The sequence below is a fragment of the Podarcis gaigeae genome (assembly GCF_964106915.1).
Source record: "Podarcis gaigeae genome assembly, chromosome: 8".
Classification (NCBI taxonomy): Eukaryota; Metazoa; Chordata; class Lepidosauria; order Squamata; family Lacertidae; genus Podarcis; species Podarcis gaigeae.
The window spans coordinates 80,872,945-80,890,808 of NC_139684.1; the positions used below are offsets into that span (position 1 = coordinate 80,872,945).

The 17,864-nt window shown below is 46.3% G+C and overlaps 1 protein-coding gene across 4 annotated transcripts; it reads right to left on the bottom strand.

Moving 5' to 3' along the window:
* Window positions 1-647: 647 nt before the first annotated feature.
* On the bottom strand, window positions 648-15,140 carry CEACAM19 (CEA cell adhesion molecule 19). Of its 4 annotated transcripts, none has more exons than XM_083754211.1 (8): window positions 15,007-15,140; window positions 13,363-13,658; window positions 10,335-10,706; window positions 6,948-7,137; window positions 4,400-4,452; window positions 3,375-3,469; window positions 2,005-2,110; window positions 648-1,142 (listed from the first exon to the last, which is right to left on the bottom strand). In XM_083754211.1, the coding sequence occupies exons 2-7, from the start codon at window positions 13,412-13,414 to the stop codon at window positions 2,033-2,035; spliced, it is 840 nt and encodes a 279-aa protein (XP_083610337.1). In that variant the 5' UTR covers window positions 13,415-13,658; window positions 15,007-15,140; the 3' UTR covers window positions 648-1,142; window positions 2,005-2,032. The 4 variants fall into 4 exon arrangements, with proteins under 4 accessions (XP_083610337.1, XP_083610336.1, XP_083610334.1 ...); XM_083754210.1 differs by lacking the exon at window positions 2,005-2,110 and adding an exon at window positions 2,171-2,212; XM_083754208.1 differs by lacking the exon at window positions 648-1,142 and having other exon boundaries at window positions 2,078-2,212.
* Window positions 15,141-17,864: the final 2,724 nt, after the last annotated feature.

A 17,864-nucleotide genomic window follows, 5' to 3' on the forward strand; every position in this document is an offset into this window, starting at 1 on the left:
AGTTTGGTCAAACTCATGCTGGTAGCTTCGAGAACACTGTCCAACCATCTCGTCCTCTGTCATCCCCTTCTCCTTGTGCCCTCCATCTTTCCCAACATCAGGGTCTTTTCCAGGGAGTCTTCTCTTCTCATGAGGTGGCCAAAGTATTGGAGTCTCAGCTTCAGGATCTGTCCTTCCAGTGAGCACTCAGGGCTGATTGCCTTCAGAATGGAGAGGTTTGATCTTCTTGCAGTCCATGGGACCCTCAAGAGTCTCCTCCAACACATAATTCAAAAGTATCCATTCTTCGGCGATCAGCCTTCCATATGGTCCAGCTCTCACTTCCATACATCACTACTGGGAAAACCATAGCTTGAACTATACGGATTTTTGTCTGCAAGGTGATGTCTTTGCTTTTTAAGATGCTGCCTAAGAGCTAGCAATTGGGAGGGGGTGTCCTCAGCCAAATATGACCTGAAAGTGTGTGTGTGTGTGTGTGTGTGTGTGTGTGTGGCCTCCCATTTCCTGATCTACAGCTTGCAAAGAAAGTGGTTCTTGTGGGTGGGGGGAGTCAGAGCACCCCTCCAACACTTTGCAGAGCAGCCCTCCAGGAAACAGAAAGACATTCTGAGCACCAAAGCAGATTTCTGCTTTTTAAAAAAAAACACAAAAAACCCCGGGATTATCGAAAAAGCCTAGAAGACCAAAATAATCACAATCGCAAGCAGAAATATTTCCTCCCTCCCTCCTTGAAAAGGAGAAAGACTTTAGCCACGCGTGGTGGTCCATTTTTAGGAAGAGATGAGATCGAACTGCCCAGGTAACAGCAAGCTCTGTCTTGCTCCTCTGTCCCATCAGGAGAAAAGTACTCAGGAGAAAAGTACTGGGCTCGATTGCCTTTGAACTTGGCGGTAGGTTGGAATTCTTTGCTGTATGCACAGTCTTACGGCGAAAGGATTCTAGATCCTGCCAGCAGCAGACAAGAGAGAGCAAAATGACGGGAGATGGAGAATTCGCATCCCAAAATACTAGAATGGGTCAGTTCTCAGGGAGCGGGGGGGGGGGGGGCTGGCAGGAGGGGGGGCAGTCAGAGGAGCATCTTTCAAGGCAAGGAATCACCTCTTGATCTCGGCGTAAATGGATTCTGCTCTGCGAAGCAACTCCTAAAAATTAAAGAGGAAAGGAATCCTGTTTATTAATTTCATAAAGGTGATATACCTCTTGATTGCAAAACCAAAACAACCTCAAATCGGTTCACCAAATGAATAAAACTATAAGATTAACAGTAAAAACCAGCTAGAAGCAGCAATTTAACACCTGCACAAAATAATTAAGAGTCAACGCTAAGCTAAAAACTGGATGAAAGTCCATGCCAGCGTTCTATGTGACTTAAATAGGCTTGCCTAAACAAAAATGTTTCTAGTAGGTGTGCAGAAGAGTACTAGGAAGGTGCCTGCCTGGCGTCAATAGGCAAGGAGTTCTCATGTGGAATGAGTATTATCTGGCACCAGCTCCACAGACTGGAGCCGCCATAGAATTGAATTGTAGAGTTGGAAGGTACCCAAAAGTCATCTAGTCCAGCCCCCCCCCCCACAATGCAGGGATAAATGTCGTGCAGGAATAAATCGGGTAAGGCAATCTCACAGGTAAACTGGTCCCAAGCTGTTTATTAAAGCTTGGTACTGATAATGCCAAAGTCACAGGTTCAGTCCCTGTACAGGACAGCTGCATATTCCTGCATTGCAGGGGGTTGGACTAGATGACCCTCAGGGTCCCTTCTAAGTCTAAGATTCTACTCTATGATTCTATGACTTTCCAAAGGTTGCCCAGAGATAGTATCTCCTGCTCACCAATCCAGCCTACCCAGCCTTAGACCTCACCGCCACCCGCTTCCCTCCCCTTATAGCTCACAACAACCCCACCTGCCCCATCCCTTGCGGCAGAAAGGTCTGGGATCTTTCCTGGCTGGCAGGGCAGATCTTAATTTCCCAAGCTCCTGGCAGGCCAAAGGTGACAGATGCCCACCTGTCAATCACCTGACTTCATAGCGATGTCAGGCGATGCTTCCCTTTGTAGTCCCAGTGGTCGGGCCGGCTTGCAAACTGCAAAGCGTGACGATGGGCTTACATTTCTATGGATATAGGAAGAAATGAAAAGTCCAGTTAAGCTTCCCACAGGGTGAAGAACTTACCATGTAGTTTGTGTCCAGTCCGGGGCAAGGACCCGGCAGAGGCTGTGAAGAGAAAGAATACGGTGGGCAATGAAAAAGATTGGATCATCGTGAAGGGGGGGGCTTCATTTTGATCTTCCCTTTGCTGAGATTTTGCTCCTTGGCGGCGGGGAGGGACGTGGTGCTTTGGGGAACCTACAAGCCCAGCACCATGGGGCTGGTGTGCGCCTGTTGCATCCTTCTCGGTCACCTGAGGGACGCCGGGGGTATGTGAGGCACAACAGCTTGCACACACTATGAACCCAGCTCCAAGCAGCTTTTGTGAGTGGCACACTGGGCTCTCAGGGCGCCCGGGCTTGCATACCACCTTGGGCTTCAGCATGCCACCCCCAAAGGTAAGTGCCGCCTGGCGCCATCCACCCCATCTGCCCCTCTAGCTATGCCACTGGCAGGGGAGTCCTTTAAATTCTGTCAGGCTTCCTCCCCCGTGGCACTAGATAAGCAGTAGATAAGCAGAACAAAGGAAAAGGAGTCTTCTTACCAGTTAGAAACTTTAATAATCACAGTGAGAGAACAAAGAACCCATCTCCTAGAATGGCGGTGCTCCCAATTAAGGCTTTCACCCCCTTCTGTCCCTATTAATCTACGTCACTCCTACATCTTGTAATCTGAGCTTGTACCCTCTGTGCTTTCTGTTCTGCCACTTTCTGAGCTCTCTGTGACTTTGGAGAGGGGGGGGGTGAATGTTGTCCAGGGACTGTGAATCTGTTAACCCTCTCTCTTCCAGTGTTTCTTCTCCTAGCTGTTCTCTGTTCTCCATCCAGTATTTCCCAGCTTCTGCCTTCTGAACTATGTCCCTCTGCAAACCACTGTTCCAAATCTATACTGTCCTCTTGCTCCTGAGAAGATTCAGGATCCGGATCAATAGCAGGGGGAGGGGAGGCTCAGACCCTCCTAAGCACAGTCCCTGACAAATTCACCCTTATGCACACAGACTCTCAAATGTGCAGAGGAAAGAGCCGTTCCAGCAAATTCATACAGAACCTTTGGAATTCTGAAAGTCCGGATCAGGACCAAGGGAGTTGCACGGTGGAGTTCATTGACTGAAAAATCCCGTTCCCAGCCTCTCCTAATCCTCTCAGTCCCATCACACCCCATTTGCAGAACCTAACCAAGGAGCGGTTGAATCCAGGGCGTTTGGCTGGTCATCCATGCCTTGACTTACGGGGAGAGGTCCAGACATTGGGGGAGGCTCCTTCCCTTCTACTCTGGGCGATTCCACAGGCGAATCCATCGTTTCATAAATGGGCTCCTTGTCACCTGGAAAGCGGAGAATAGAACAAATCACCAGTAACGTTTGTCGATTCTGCACATGCCTCAGAACTGCATAGTGTGTCGTTCTCACAACAACCTTGTTGCTGGAAACTACAGGCGAAGAGAAAGAGCCATTGCCCCCCAGTTCCCAGGGCTGCAAGGGCAAAATAATATTTCAATAATAACAATTTATTATTCATACCCCACCCATCTGGCTGGGTTTCCCCAGTCTCTCCCCAGCGTAGCTAAGGGGAGCAGCGGGGGGCAGCTGGCCCATAAAACCAATACAAATCAATACAATTATGAGGTCCTGAACCCCCCCCCCCCAACAAAAACCCATGCATGTGTGTCTGGTTAATCCCTGTGAGCAAAGGATGCTGGACTTGAGAGGCCACTGTCTGACCCAGTAGAGCTATTGTTACGTTCATAGGTTGCTGCTGAGCTGCGTCATTATCAAGATTCTAGCAGGCTAATAATAATAATCCTATTATTTATACGCAGCCCATCTGACGGGGTTGCCCCAGCCACTCCGGGCGGCTTCCAACACAATATTAAAATACAGTAATACATAAAATATTAAAAGCTTCCCTAAACAGGGCTGCCTTCAGATGTCTTCTAAAAGTCTGGTAGTTGTTGTTCTCTTTGACATCTGGTGGGAGGGCGTTCCACAGGGAAGGTGCCACTACCGAGAAGGCCCTCTGCCTGGTTCCCTGTAACCTCACATCTCTCAGGGAGGAACCGCCAGAAGGCCCTCGGAACTGGATCTCAGTGTCCGGGTAGAACGATGGGGGTGGAGACGCTTCTTCAGGTACACAGGGCTAACATCCCGTTTGCTAGACCAAAACGATATCCCACACAAAGCACACAGACGCACCACTGCTTGCAGGAGGAAAGTGGATCCCCGGACTCTCAAATACTCTAGAGGAAGTCACTCACCATGTTTGGGAGCTGGTGGCTTTTTCCCTCTTGGATCCATTCTTGCGGGCATCCTAGAAACAATTTGAATGGGTGAGAGGTTGCTTATGAAGAACAGTAGAGGAAGCAAGGTATGTTTAGCCTGGGTAAGAGGAGACTGAGAGGAGATAGGAAAGCCATCTTCAAATATCTCAAGGGCTGCCACATGTAGGAGGGAGCAAGCTTTTTTCCCATCCTGCTCTGGAGGGTAGGACTCGAACCCATGGCTTCAAGTTACAAGGAAATTTCGACTAAATATGAGGGAGAACTTTCTGGCCGTAAGAGCTGCTTGACAGTGGAATGGTCTCCCTCAGAAGCTGGTGGTCTCTCCTTCCTTGAAGGTTTTAAAACAGAGGTTGGATGGCCCTCAGTTACAAATGCTTGAGATTTCAGCAATATCTCCTTTTACAAGGGTAAAAGAATACTAGGAAATGATATATAATGAACTGGAAAAAATGATTAAAAGTACCTTTCCAAAAAATAAACAAAAACAGAGTCCTTTTTGTTGGGGATAATTCAGAGGGAAATTCCCAAGTGTCAAAAAAGACTATTTATGTACGCCACGACTGTGGCCCGTGTCTTGTTAGCCCCAAAATGGAAAACGAGTGAGGTTCCAACCAAAGAAGAATGGCAACTTAGACTGATGGAATATGCACAGCTTGCAGACTTAACGTATAGAATAAGAGAACAAGAATGTACATTTAAAGAAGACAATGTTTACTGAATATATGGTGGGGGGATTTGTTTATTTAAAAACGCTGGTAGCATTAAGATAAATTCAACAGCGTAAATAAGTTTTGATGGATGTAGCAATAGATTACTGACTAGTTTAGTTCATGTAAAATATGCAGGGGGGCATGGTATACAAAATGAACCACTGAAAGAGAAGGGAAGTCAATGATTTAAGGTTGTTTAAAAGAATATTTTGAAATGTAATTTAGAAAATTAAATTAGATAGATAGATGATAGATAGATAGATGATAGATAGATAGATAGATAGATAGATAGATAGATAGATAGATGATAGATAGATAGATAGATGATAGATAGATAGATAGATAGATAGATAGATAGATAGATAGATAGATAGATAGATAGATGATAGATAGATATAGATAGATGATAGATAGATAGATAGATAGATAGATAGATAGATAGATAGATGATAGATAGATATAGATAGATGATATAGATAGATGATATAGATGAGAGAGAGAGAGAGAGAGATGATTGATGATAGATAGATAGATGATGATAGATAGATAGATAGATATAGATAGATAGATAGATAGATAGATAGATAGATAGATAGATGATAGATAGATAGATGATCCATAGATGATAGAGATGATGATGATGATGATAGATGATAGATAGATGATGATAGATAGATGATAGATGATAGATAGATAGATGATCCATAGATGATAGAGATGATGACGATGATAGATGATAGATAGATGATGATAGATAGATGATAGATGATATAGATAGATAGATAGATAGATAGATAGATAGATAGATAGATGATAGATAGATAGATAGATAGATAGATGATAGATAGATATAGATAGATGATATAGATAGATGATATAGATGATAGAGAGATAGAGAGATAGATAGAGAGATAGATAGAGAGAGAGAGAGATGATTGATGATAGATAGATAGATGATGATGATAGATAGATAGATAGATAGATAGATAGATAGATAGATAGATAGATGATGATAGATAGATAGATGATAGATAGATAGATAGATAGATAGATAGATAGATAGATAGATGATCCATAGATGATAGAGATGATGATGATGATAGATGATAGATAGATGATGATAGATAGATGATAGATGATAGATAGATATACATAGATAGATGATAGATAGATAGATGATAGATAGATAGATAGATAGATAGATAGATAGATAGATAGATGATAAATAGATAGATGATGATAGATAGATAGATAGATAGATAGATAGATAGATAGATAGATAGATAGATAGATAGATAGATAGATAGAGATAGATAGATAGATGATAGATAGATAGATGATAGATAGATAGATGGATAGATAGATAGATAGATAGATAGATAGATAGATAGATAGATGATAGATTGATAGATGATAGATAGATAGATAGATAGATAGATAGATAGAGAGAGAGAGAGAGAGAGAGAGATAGATAGATAGATAGATAGATAGATAGATAGATAGATAGATAGATGATAGATAGATAGATTAGATAGATAGATAGATAGATAGATAGATAGATAGATAGATGATAGATAGATGATAGATAGATAGATAGATGATAGATAGATAGATAGATGATAGATAGATAGATAGATAGATAGATAGATAGATAGATAGATGATAGATAGATAGATAGATAGATAGATAGATAGATAGATAGATAGATATAGATTTCTGCATTGCAGGAGTTTGGACTACATGACTCCCATGGTCCCAATTCAGTGGTCTACCTTCATGACCCCTCCAAACACACAGCCCTTGTTCCCCCTTACCCCGTGCCTGGGTCCGCCTTTTGTAAGACGAAGCGGTAGACCAGGACAGCCCCGACAGCCCCCGAAAGCAGGATGCCAACCACGACTCCAGCGACAATCCAGCCCAGCATCAAAGGAGGTTTGGTGAGCTCCTTCGCAGGAGGCGGCTCTGTGGTGGGAGTCGTAGGGGGTGGGGTGGTAGTCGTTGAGCCTAGGAAAGAGACCGAACACGGGTGTTAGTACCCAGAATCGGGCGCGGGCGTCCCACTGAGTGACCGAGGGAGCAAGCAAATGCTTGAGACGGGAAATAGTTTGGTCCTCACAGCTCTCCACAACGACCCTGCGGGGTAGGGCCAGTAGAACCGTGAGCCGCCTAGTGGGGATGCAGCCGACACAAAAGGGGGCAGGCCTCCTGAACCTCAAACAGCTGCTTAGATGATGGTGCCCTTTAGACAAGGGCTGTAGCTCAGTAGCAGAAGCATGGGGGTGCAGATGTTGTGCGAATGAACTTAGTGTAATATGAATTTTGTTTTGTGCCTATGTGTTTGTTTGCAAATAAAATTTTGTAATAAAAAAAATAAATAAGTGAACTTAGTGCTCAGCTTATATTTTAATTGCTATTTTGACAATTTTTTAATATTGTTTTATAGATTCAGGGAAAACAGCCCTGAGTGCTCACTGGAAGGACAGATCCTGAAGCTGAGACTCCAATACTTTGGCCACCTCATGAGAAGAGAAGACTCCCTGGGAAAAACCCTGATGTTGGGAAAGATGGAGGCACAAGGAGAAGGGGACGACAGAGGACGAGATGGTTGGACAGTGTTCTCGAAGCTACCAGCATGAGTTTGACCAAACTGTGGGAGGCAGTGGAAGACAGGAGTTCCTGGCGTGTTCTGGTCCAGGGGGTCACGAAGAGTCGGACACGACTAAACGACTAAACAACAACATAGATTCTAAACCCTGCATTATGTGTTAATCACATGACTGTTCATAATTGTGAAGTTTAGCTTATTTTTTAGTGGCTGTTTGTTAAGTCTTTTTATATAGATTGCAACTGTTTTGTTGATAATTTGTTAATTATGATATATGCTGTATTTGTGATGTGGTATTATGTTTTATTATATTATGGTTATTTATTGGTTGAGATTTGTTTGAATAAAAAACAGCAAGAAAATACAATCAATCAATCAATCCAGCTTCCATGCAGAAGGTCTCAGGTTTTAACCCCAGGATCTCCTGGTACAGCTGGGAGAGACTCTCTTCCTACAACTCTGGAGAGCAAACTTCTGTTCAGTGTCAGCTAGTTGTTGCTGTTGTTTAGTCGTTTAGTCGTGTCTGACTCTTCGTGACCCCATGGACCATGGATCTTGTCCTCTGTCATCCCCTTCTCCTTGTGCCCTCCATCTTTCCCAACATCAGGGTCTTCTCCAGGGAGTCTTCTCTTCTCATGAGGTGGCCAAAGTACTGGAACCTCAGCTTCACAATCTGTCCTTCCAGTGAGCACTCAGGGCTGATTTCCTTCAGAATGGAGAGGTTTGATCTTCTTGCAGTCCATGGGAGTGTCAGCTAGAGGGATGGACAAATCCTTTGGTTTTAGTTTCTCATTCCCCACCCTCAGCAAGTGTTAAATTCTGTTCTCCACACACCCTCACCAGTTTGCAATCAGAAGAAGAAAAGGCCTTCACGAAAATTCGTCAGGCATTTAGCACAAATTTCTCCTCAAACACCCTTGTGTATGTTATTTTTGCCTAATGTACACATTTTTTGCAGAACAATTTCACACAAGAATAATGCCTTTCCATACATTATTTTCACCAAGGTGTGTATTTTGTCGCATGTTTTATCCTAGTCTTGTTCCTCCATTCGCAAAATTCAGATAAGGGTGGATTGCAAACGATGGCTGTGTTTCGGTGTGCCTGTATTCTTCCGGAAAGCGATAATTTGCTAGGTTCATCTTTTAATGCAGACTGATTTCAGTTTCTCCTCCATTCCTAGTAGATGATACTGAGCTTGATGGACCAATGATCTGACTCGATGTAAGGTAACTCCCTGCAAAATCCCACAAATAAGACGGCCTCGTGAACTCCCACCAGCCACAGCAAACGTGGCCAATGGCCCATCTGGAAGGCCCAGATTTCCCCATCACTCATATACACATTATCCTAGGAGTAAATCCTACTGAACTCAATGGGGCTATCCTTGGAGTGGACATGCATTGGGTCCCCCTGTTGGTTGAATCCTCAACTGCATTTTAGCCCATCAACTGATAAAATGAGTTAATTCAATCTGTGCACTTCTGCTGGCAACCGAAACCAGGTGTGTGGAACATTTGGCTCACCAGATGTTGCTGAACTATAACTCCCATCTCTCCTGCCTATTGGCCGTGCTTGTTGGCACTGATGGGAGTTGTAGTTTGGCAACGCCCAATACAGGGCAATACAGGGTACCTCTTTAGCCCATTAAATATCTTTGCTTTGATTGATCTAACCCAGGGTTTCCCAAACTTGGGCCTCCAGCTCTTTTTTGGACTACATTTCCCATCATCCCTGACCACCAGTCCTGCTAGCTAGGGGTGATGGGAGTTGTAGTCCCAAAACAGCTGGAGGCCCAAGTCTGGCAAACCCTGATCTGATTGATGCACCAGTTTGGCATTGTGGCAATACTGAACTCTCCGGGTTTTCCGAAAGCGAACCTCTCCTACCCTTCCGGGAGATGCCGTTGGGAATTGACCTTCTGCGCGCACTGAAGATGTTCCTACCACTCAGCTACAGTCATTTGACGCCCCCGTTTGACAGTTGCGTACAAGGAAGAAGTGGGTGGTTATATAACGCTAATTGCGCTTTGAGTTGGGTTATGTAACAGGAGCAAGCAGCCCAGTATCTCCTTGTGCCATCTCCAGAATTCCCAAGTTATACATGCAAACAATAAACAGGAGATCCGGAAGGAACTTTCGGATGACAATGACACAACTTCTTTTTGCGGAAGATAAAAGTCGAAATTCCTTCCCGTCCACAATTTTTTAAGGCCCCAGAAGAGTATTCTGTTTGTAGAATGCTTAAAAAAACCAAAACACTAAGTGTAAATATATTAAAACGCAAACAGCATTTGAGTGGGTGGTAAACTTTTTGTTTTCCTTTTGTGATAAGGTGAAGGTATAAACAGAAATTTTAGGGGGGCCACGGAGGGAGGTGGAAGTCGTAGCTGGAAAGACTGGTTGCTCAATTTGAAATGTTGCAGAATTGTTTATCTGTTGGGGTTAATAAAAAAAAAGAGGATCTCCAGAGCTAAGCATTGGCAAACTCTCAACAGCGGCCGGAATGGACATTTCCGTGCTGCAGCCCTGAGCCACGGAGACAGGAAACAGGGGGAGGCGATGAGATTGGGAGCGGGAGAGACCCAAACACTCACGTGCCAGATGTAGCTCGATGGACCCTTTGAGAGAGCCTTTGGGTCGCATCAGAAGCATCACGGTGTAGACCTTGCTGTCGTTGGGCCTGACCCTGGTGATGAGGAGGGACCCGTTGGGGAAGCCAAATTCCCTTCCAGTATGTTGCACCCCGTTCCGTTGCGGGTTGCCGTTCCCAGGGAAGTAACTGAAGAGCCGGGTCGAGCCGTCGGTCGCCACGCCTCGGTACCAGTCGATCTGGCGAATGGTACCCGTCACGTTGACCACGGCAAATGTGACGTTCTGACCCTCGGCAGGGGTCTCCGGGATGGACACGACCGAGACGCTGCCAATGGTAGCTTGGCTCAGGGGAGCCCACATGCCCACGAGGAAGGCTGCGTGAGAGGAGAGGGAGGGACGGTCAGGGTAGGTGGCCACAGGTACTCGCAGCATCCTCCATCATCACCTGCATCCTACTGGTCTGAAAGTTGACCCCCTCTCGCTCACCTGGCTCAGCAGATGTCTATACCAGGCATGGCCAAACTTGGCCCTCCAGCTGTTTTGGAACAACAAATCCCATCATCCCTGACCACCAGTCCTGTTAGCTAGGGATGATGGGAGTTGTAGTCCCAAAACAGCTGGAGGGCCAAGTTTGGCCATGCCTGGACTACACTAAGGTTCTAACTTTTTTTACAGCCTCATGCTCCTGTAGCTTAGCTAGATGAACTTTTGCCTAGAAGCAAAGGAACGAACGGTCATTTCTTTTGAGGAAAGGCCACCCCCAAAATCAATAAATCAGTTTTTGTATAAGTAGCTGTATAATAGGCATATGATGTACAGTGGACGCTCGGGTTGCGAACGTGATCCATGCGGGATGCATGTTCGCAACCCGCAGCGCATGTGCGGGTTGCAGTTCATCGCTTCTGCACATGCACAAAGCGCAATTTAGTGCTTCTGCGCATGCGTGACTGCCGAAACCCGGAAGTAACCCGTTCCGGTACTTCCAGGTTTCAGCAGTCTGCAACCCAAAAAACCGCAACTTGAAGTGTCTGTAACCCGAGGTATGACTGTATTATAATACAGGAGAAATAGATTCCAACTTTTACAGCGATTCCAACTTTTCATTTCCCTTTTCCGGCGTGTCTAAGCAAAAGTTCACTTTGCTACAGGAAATGGCTTTTTTTTTTGGTCGGGGGGAGTCAAAAAGTTACAACCCTAGTTTACACACTACAGATTCAAACCAGCTTCAAACCAGTTCAGCTGCCAGCAGTTCCCAGTCCAGCAGGAACCCGCAGATGTGCAGAACCCTGACGCTAGGGGAAAGGGGCGAAGCTCAGTGGTGGAGCAGCTGCTTTGAGTGCAGAAGGCCCAGGACAATTCTCAGCTTCCCCAAATGAAAGGGACCTTCAGGTGGAAACCCTTAGAGCGCTGCTGCCGCCAGCCAGTGTAGACAATACTAGTCTGGCGAAGCATAAGACAGCTTCCTACGTTCTGCAGTTGCCAACTTCTCAGCCAGCCCCTGCTGCTGTGTGGTCAGAAGTTTGGCCTACCGACCACAGTAAAATTAGGTCAGAATTTTGCCAATCGGGCACCATTTAGGCGTTTTGGGTGGCTCCTATCAGCCCCAGGTTTGCAAAGGCTGAATTAGGTAGAATTGTAGAATTGGAAGGGACCTCCAGAGTCGTTTAGTCTAACCCCCTGCAATACAGGTAATACCAGGGATAATGGTTTTACAGGGTGTTGGGGGGTCCTCATATATTTTTTTCACTTACAGTGGTAAGGTAAAGGTAAAGGAACCCCTGACCATGAGGTCCAGTCGTGGCCGACTCTGGGGTTGCGGCGCTCATCTCGTTTTTATTGGCCGAGGGAGCCGGCGTACAGCTTCCGGGTCATGTGGCCAGCATGACTAAGCCGCTTCTGGCGAACCAGAGCAGCGCACGGAAATACTGTTTACCTGCCCGCTGGAGCAGTACCTATTTATCTACTTGCACTTTGACGTGCTTTCAAACTGCTAGGTTGGCAGGAGCAGGAGCAATAGGAGCTCACCCCGTCGCAGGGATTCGAACCGCCGACCTTCTGATCGGCAAGTCCTAGGCTCTGTGGTTTAACCCAAAGAGCCACCCATGTCCCTACTTTGGGACTTGCTGGATCTGGGGAGGCCCTCCCACTAATTTTGCTGTGTGCCCCCAAATTCTGCCCGGATGGCACCATCGCCCATGAATCCACGTGCACCAGCGATGAGGACTCATTGGCCAGCCGTACGTTGCTGGAATCCACCCCGTTCAGCACTGACCGGTTCCCTACGATGCTCCCAAACTCTATAAACTGGAATTGCTAACTTTTTAAACTGATCCTGCTCTTCTGTCTTTAATGGCAGCTTAACATGCAGAACTGAAAACAGGCAAAAGTGTCCCCTCCTTTTGTATCGCCTCCAGGCCAGGGAACAGAAGCACCCTCGACGTTCCACTTGTTAATAGAGCTGCCAGCTTCAGGATTCTTAAAAAAAAAAATGTCTTTATGTTAGAATCATAAAATTGCAGAGTTTGAGGGGACCCCAAGGGTCATCTAGTCCAGCCCTCTGCAATGCAGGAGTCTCAACTAAAGCATCCATGACAGATGGCCGTCCAACCTCTGTTTAAAAATATCTCCAAGGAAAGGGAATCCACCATCTCCCGAGGGAGTCTGTTCCACTGTTGAATGCCTCTTCCTCCCAGAAACTTCTTCCTGCTGTTTAGTCAGAATCTCCTTGAAGCCATTGGTTCGAGTCTTACCCTCCAGAGCAGCTTGTTACAATAAATAGAATTAATTTAAGAAACCTTTCAAAGTGTTACCATAGATGTCCCCTTGAACAATAGTTTGATCTGGAACACTTGGCAGGCAACCATCCCCCGATAATTTTAATATGTTTCAAAAAAAAAATCATTAAAAGCAGAAGAGCAGGCTGGGCCAGGTGTTTTCTGGTCAGTTGGCAACCCTACATACCAATACCCTGCCCCCCAAAAACAGCTGGCAGACTTGTTCACATTGCTTACTCCTCGGTCATCAACTCACCTGCTAGCAGGAATTCCCCAGGAAAGGGGACCCGGCTGCTCAAACCCTGCATGGCGGTTCTTTGGTGGAAGTTGGCCGAAGTTCGCCAAATGAGCCCTCCGAGCGAGAAGAACACTTCTGAGGTTAAAACCGAGACTGGGCAATCAGCTGGGCACCCGGGTTTCTCCCTTGTTCCATTCCACAGGGTGGTTTGTCCGCGTTGCTCTTGCAAGAGGATACTGATCCCGGCGGAATCCTATGCCAATTACTGCTTCCTCCTCCTCCTGGTGCCCGTCTGGCCTCTTTGGGGTGCGAGCCTGTGGGATGGGGGGTGGGGAGGCGGGAGCAATAACATCACCCAAGGCCAGCGTCAAAGGCGCTCAAGCCTGACTCACTGCCTGCCAGGAATGTCCTGGGATATTAAAATTTCGACTGAGCCAACCAGCAGGCCAGGTGTGCTGGCTCTGTGCCATGGCTGGCGTGGGCAAGTTGTGGGGTGAGCTACAAACCTCCCCTCTCTGGGACCGGACTTCAGAGGGTCCCCCCTCCCAGGAATCCTAGCACCCCATGATTAGGTGGCAGTGCAGTAGAATGGTTAGGGTACCAAACAAGGGCCAGCGGGGTTCAAATCCCACAGCTGAACCATGAAGCTCGCTGCTTGACCTCGGACCCTGCCTCCCAGCCGATCCTCCCTCACAAGGCTGATGTGAAGATGGAACAGAGAGCAAGGGAGAAGGAGGCGTGCTGCTTTGAGCTCTTCAGGAGGAAGGTGAGATAGAAATGCAACAATGGCAGCAATACTCTAAACCTCTAAAGCGGAGTGGGGGAATCTGATTTTTTTGCAAAAGGAGAAGAAGGGGGATGCTGTATTGGAAGAATGGGGCAGATTAATACTCCCAGCTGATGCTGTTTGAGGAAATAATAATTACAGTGGTACCTCGGGTTACATATGCTTCAGGTTACAGACTCCGCTAACCCAGAAATATGACCTCGGGTTAAGAACTTTGCTTCAGGATGAGAACAGAAATTGTGCTCCGGTGACACGGCGGCAGCGGGAGGCCCCATTAGCTAAAGTGGTGCTTCAGGGTAAGAACGGACCTCCGGAACAAATTAAGTATGTAACCAGAGGTACCACTGTATTATTATTATTATTATTATTATTATTATTATTATTATTATTATTCAGTACCCCATCTATCTGGCTGAGTTTCCCCAGCCACTCTGGGCAGCTCCCAACAGAATATTAAAAACACGATAAAACATCAAACATTAAAAACCTCCCTAAACAGGGTTGCCTTCAGACATCTTCTAAAGAATCTGAGTGATCCTTGTTTTAGTTTGACATTGATTTATATGCTCCCCACCCCAGAACCATCTTTCCTTGCCCCCCCCCAAAAAAAGGGTCCAGATTCATAGAGTTGGAAGGGATTCCTCTGCCCACAGCCATCCCTGGGTGGACTCAAACCGCCAACCTTCTGGTTAACAGCCAGACCCACAGACCTAATGCGCACAGGCTCCGCATATAATTCCTCGCTTGCAGATTCAGCAGGGCTTCCTTCTGAGTTGCGCAGTGCCTGGGATCGGGTTATAACAGTGCTGCACAAACCACTCACCCCTTCTGGCCACTTACGTGGAAAAACAAAGAGAATTCTGGTTTTCTCTCACCTTCCGCTGAGGACGAGGAGACAAGATCTGGAAGATCTGCCTCCGTCTTCCCTGCCTGAGTCCTCTCCCCTAGTGCTTCTCACCCACACATTCCCAGTCCTAACCCGACCTGACTAGTTAGACGGCAGGGTGACAGAGAGATGGGAAAGGTGGGGCTGGCTGCAGGCATTTGGGTACAGGGAGGTGGAGGGAGCGGGGTGTCTTCCGAGACAGGCAGGGTGTAATTATCTGTTGCACGCAGAATCTCCATCGCCAGCCAGAGCTGCACCAGTTGGATTTCTGCCTGCTGCGCAAAGTTTGCTTGTCAAGAAATCGAGTGTGGGCACACCATGCTCTACGATAGTGCTTTAAACAGCTGTGGCTTTCCCCCCAAGAATTCTGGGGGAGGGGTCAGGAGAGAGATACATCCCACAATTCCCCTCACGGAGCTACAATTCACAGTGTTAACAGAGAAATCTGAGGGCTCCCTTGGACAAAAAACAAGGACACCAGCCAGGAATACCAGAGCAAAACAGCAGCCAGTAGGCTTGGTCTTTATTGAAGACTGTCACGACAGGACTCCCACCTGCCACAAGGTGGAACAAAATGGAAGCCCCAAACAAAAGAGCCCCCAAACTTTTATTAGCTGCTAATCCCCATGTTACACCCCCCCGAAACTACATCACTCATACATCACGGTTACATCATGAAAGGGGAGGTCTGGTGGCAGTAATCTGAGCATCCTGGACCCTGCCCCATGGCTCCCCTTGCCCTCCACCAAACACCCATCAAGTGTAACAAAAGAGATATTTCCCTGTTTCCCAGCCAAGTTAATCACACCCTTTTATCTTCATCTGGGTTTGTTATTTCTGGAAAGGCTACCTGTCTGGCACTCAGGTATCCGGATGCCAGGGATTATCACTCAGGCAGAGGTGCTGCTGAGTAGCTGAGCTCACATCTATATGAATTTCTGAAGTTTTCCCAGTGAGCCAGTACACAGGTACATTTATCAGTAAATTCTTACATTTGGTATCATGCAGCAGGGGCCCTTTGAATAGATGGGAAGAAACTGTGATGAAGTGTTTTGTGGGAACAAATCACAAAAGTCACAAAAGCGATTGTGCTGATTTTGGTAGTGGGCTGCATGTGCATGATATCTGCTGGAGGGGCAACCCCCACCCCCATACATAAATTCCTGCGACAATAGAGTAGCTTAACAACCAATCTTTCTTCCCAGGGAAGTCTGGCAATTCTAGCTCTGTGGTGGAAATCTTCTTTAAACAGTCATGGCTTCCCCTCCCAAAGAATTCTGGGAGCTGAGTTTTGTTATTGTTGGCGAGAGTTGCTAAGAATTCTGGGAGTTAAGAGTTGCAGGAGGCCCCTATTATCTTCCCAGAGCCGCAATTCTCAGAGTTTCCTGGGAAGAGGGATTCCCCCGCCCTGTACTTTAAAAAAAAGTGCTGCAAACAGCACTGTGGTGCTGGGAATTTGCATGAATGAGTCACCCAGAGGTTATCCATTGGCAGAGGCGTCTCTCTGCTAGTTAGTCTGGGTTCCTTGGGTGGCGGTTGTGTGCCTTGCCGCCTGTACCGCCTGACCCAGAACAAAGCAGAGAGATGCCAAGTTATACACGTAGGCAGTGGTGGCCGAACTGCACTCTGCACTTGCTCAGAGAGATCATTGTTTATTCTCAGGGCCAAACGAGATATGACCTTCCATGCTTTCTCATGTCTGATGTGTTGGGTTTGCTAAGGGGGCAGAGAGTTGTCAGGAGACCCCATTCCCCCCTCAAAGAGCTACAATTCAGAGCGGTTCAGCTATCAATCTCCCTCCCTGCGAAGCTCTGGGAATTATAGTTCTGGGGAGAGAATAAGAGGTCTCCTAACAACTCTCAGGGCCGGGGAAAGAATTGCTGCCTTGCCCAGGAGGAGATGGCGCCAATTTTTCAGGCAAGATGGCTCCTGTTTTCAGTGAGATCTTGCTCCAAATGGACGTGATCTTGCCCAAAATTGGCATCACCAGCAGCAGTGCTTCTCCATTACTGAAAGAGGCGGCAGGGCAGCTGCAGGCATGTCACCTGGGGACATTGACCGCCTGAGGCGGTGTTTCACCTTACCTAATGGCTGGGCATGCTCTGCTCAGCACCCTTAACAAACCTCCGCTCCCAGAATCCTTTGGGTGAAGCTGTGGCTATTTAAAGTGGCACAATACACATACACTCCAACATTTCTCTGATGGAAATAGGGACATCCTATTCAACAACAACAACAACAACAACTTTACTATTTATACCCCATCCATCTGACTGGCTTCCAACATATATAAAACATAATAAAACAGTAAACAGTAAAACAAAAACAACTTCCCGATACAGGGCTGTGTTCAGATGGCTCAGGGGTCGGATAAGTCCACACCCTCCAAAATTTCTCCGAAGAAAACAGGGACATCCTAAGGAAAAGCTGGACAACTGATGAAATGCATGCAGCTTGCAGATTTAACATATAGATTAAGAGAACAAGAAGAATGTACGTTTAAAGAAGACTGGAAAATGTTCACTGAATATATGGAGGGGGGAATTGTGTTTATTTAAAAATGCTGGTAGCTTTAAGATGAATTAAACAGCGTAAATAAGTTTTGATGGATGTAACAATGGATTACTGAATGGTTTTACTGAATGGTTTGCAGGGAAGTAATTGATTTAAGGTTCTTTAAATATTTTGAAATGTAAAATAGAAAATATAATTAAAAATATATTTAAAAAGGGGGAGAGGGGGGACATTCCAGGATCAAATCAGAAACTGGGACAGGTTCTGTAAATCAAGGATGTCCCTGGAAAATAGACACACTTGGAGGGCCTGAAATAATCCCTTAGATGTGTA

Coding starts and splice junctions, on each gene's coding strand:
- CEACAM19 (XM_083754208.1), bottom strand. CDS start 13,414: ATGCAGGGTTTGAGCAGCCGGGTCCCCTTTCCTGGGGAATTCCTGCTA. Junction 10,707..13,362: donor TGGGGAATTCCTGCTAGCAG/GTGAGTTGATGA, acceptor CCTCTCACGCAG/CCTTCCTCGTGGGCATGTGG. Junction 2,213..3,374: donor CAATGTCTGGACCTCTCCCC/GTAAGTCAAGGC, acceptor TTCTCTTCACAG/CCTCTGCCGGGTCCTTGCCC.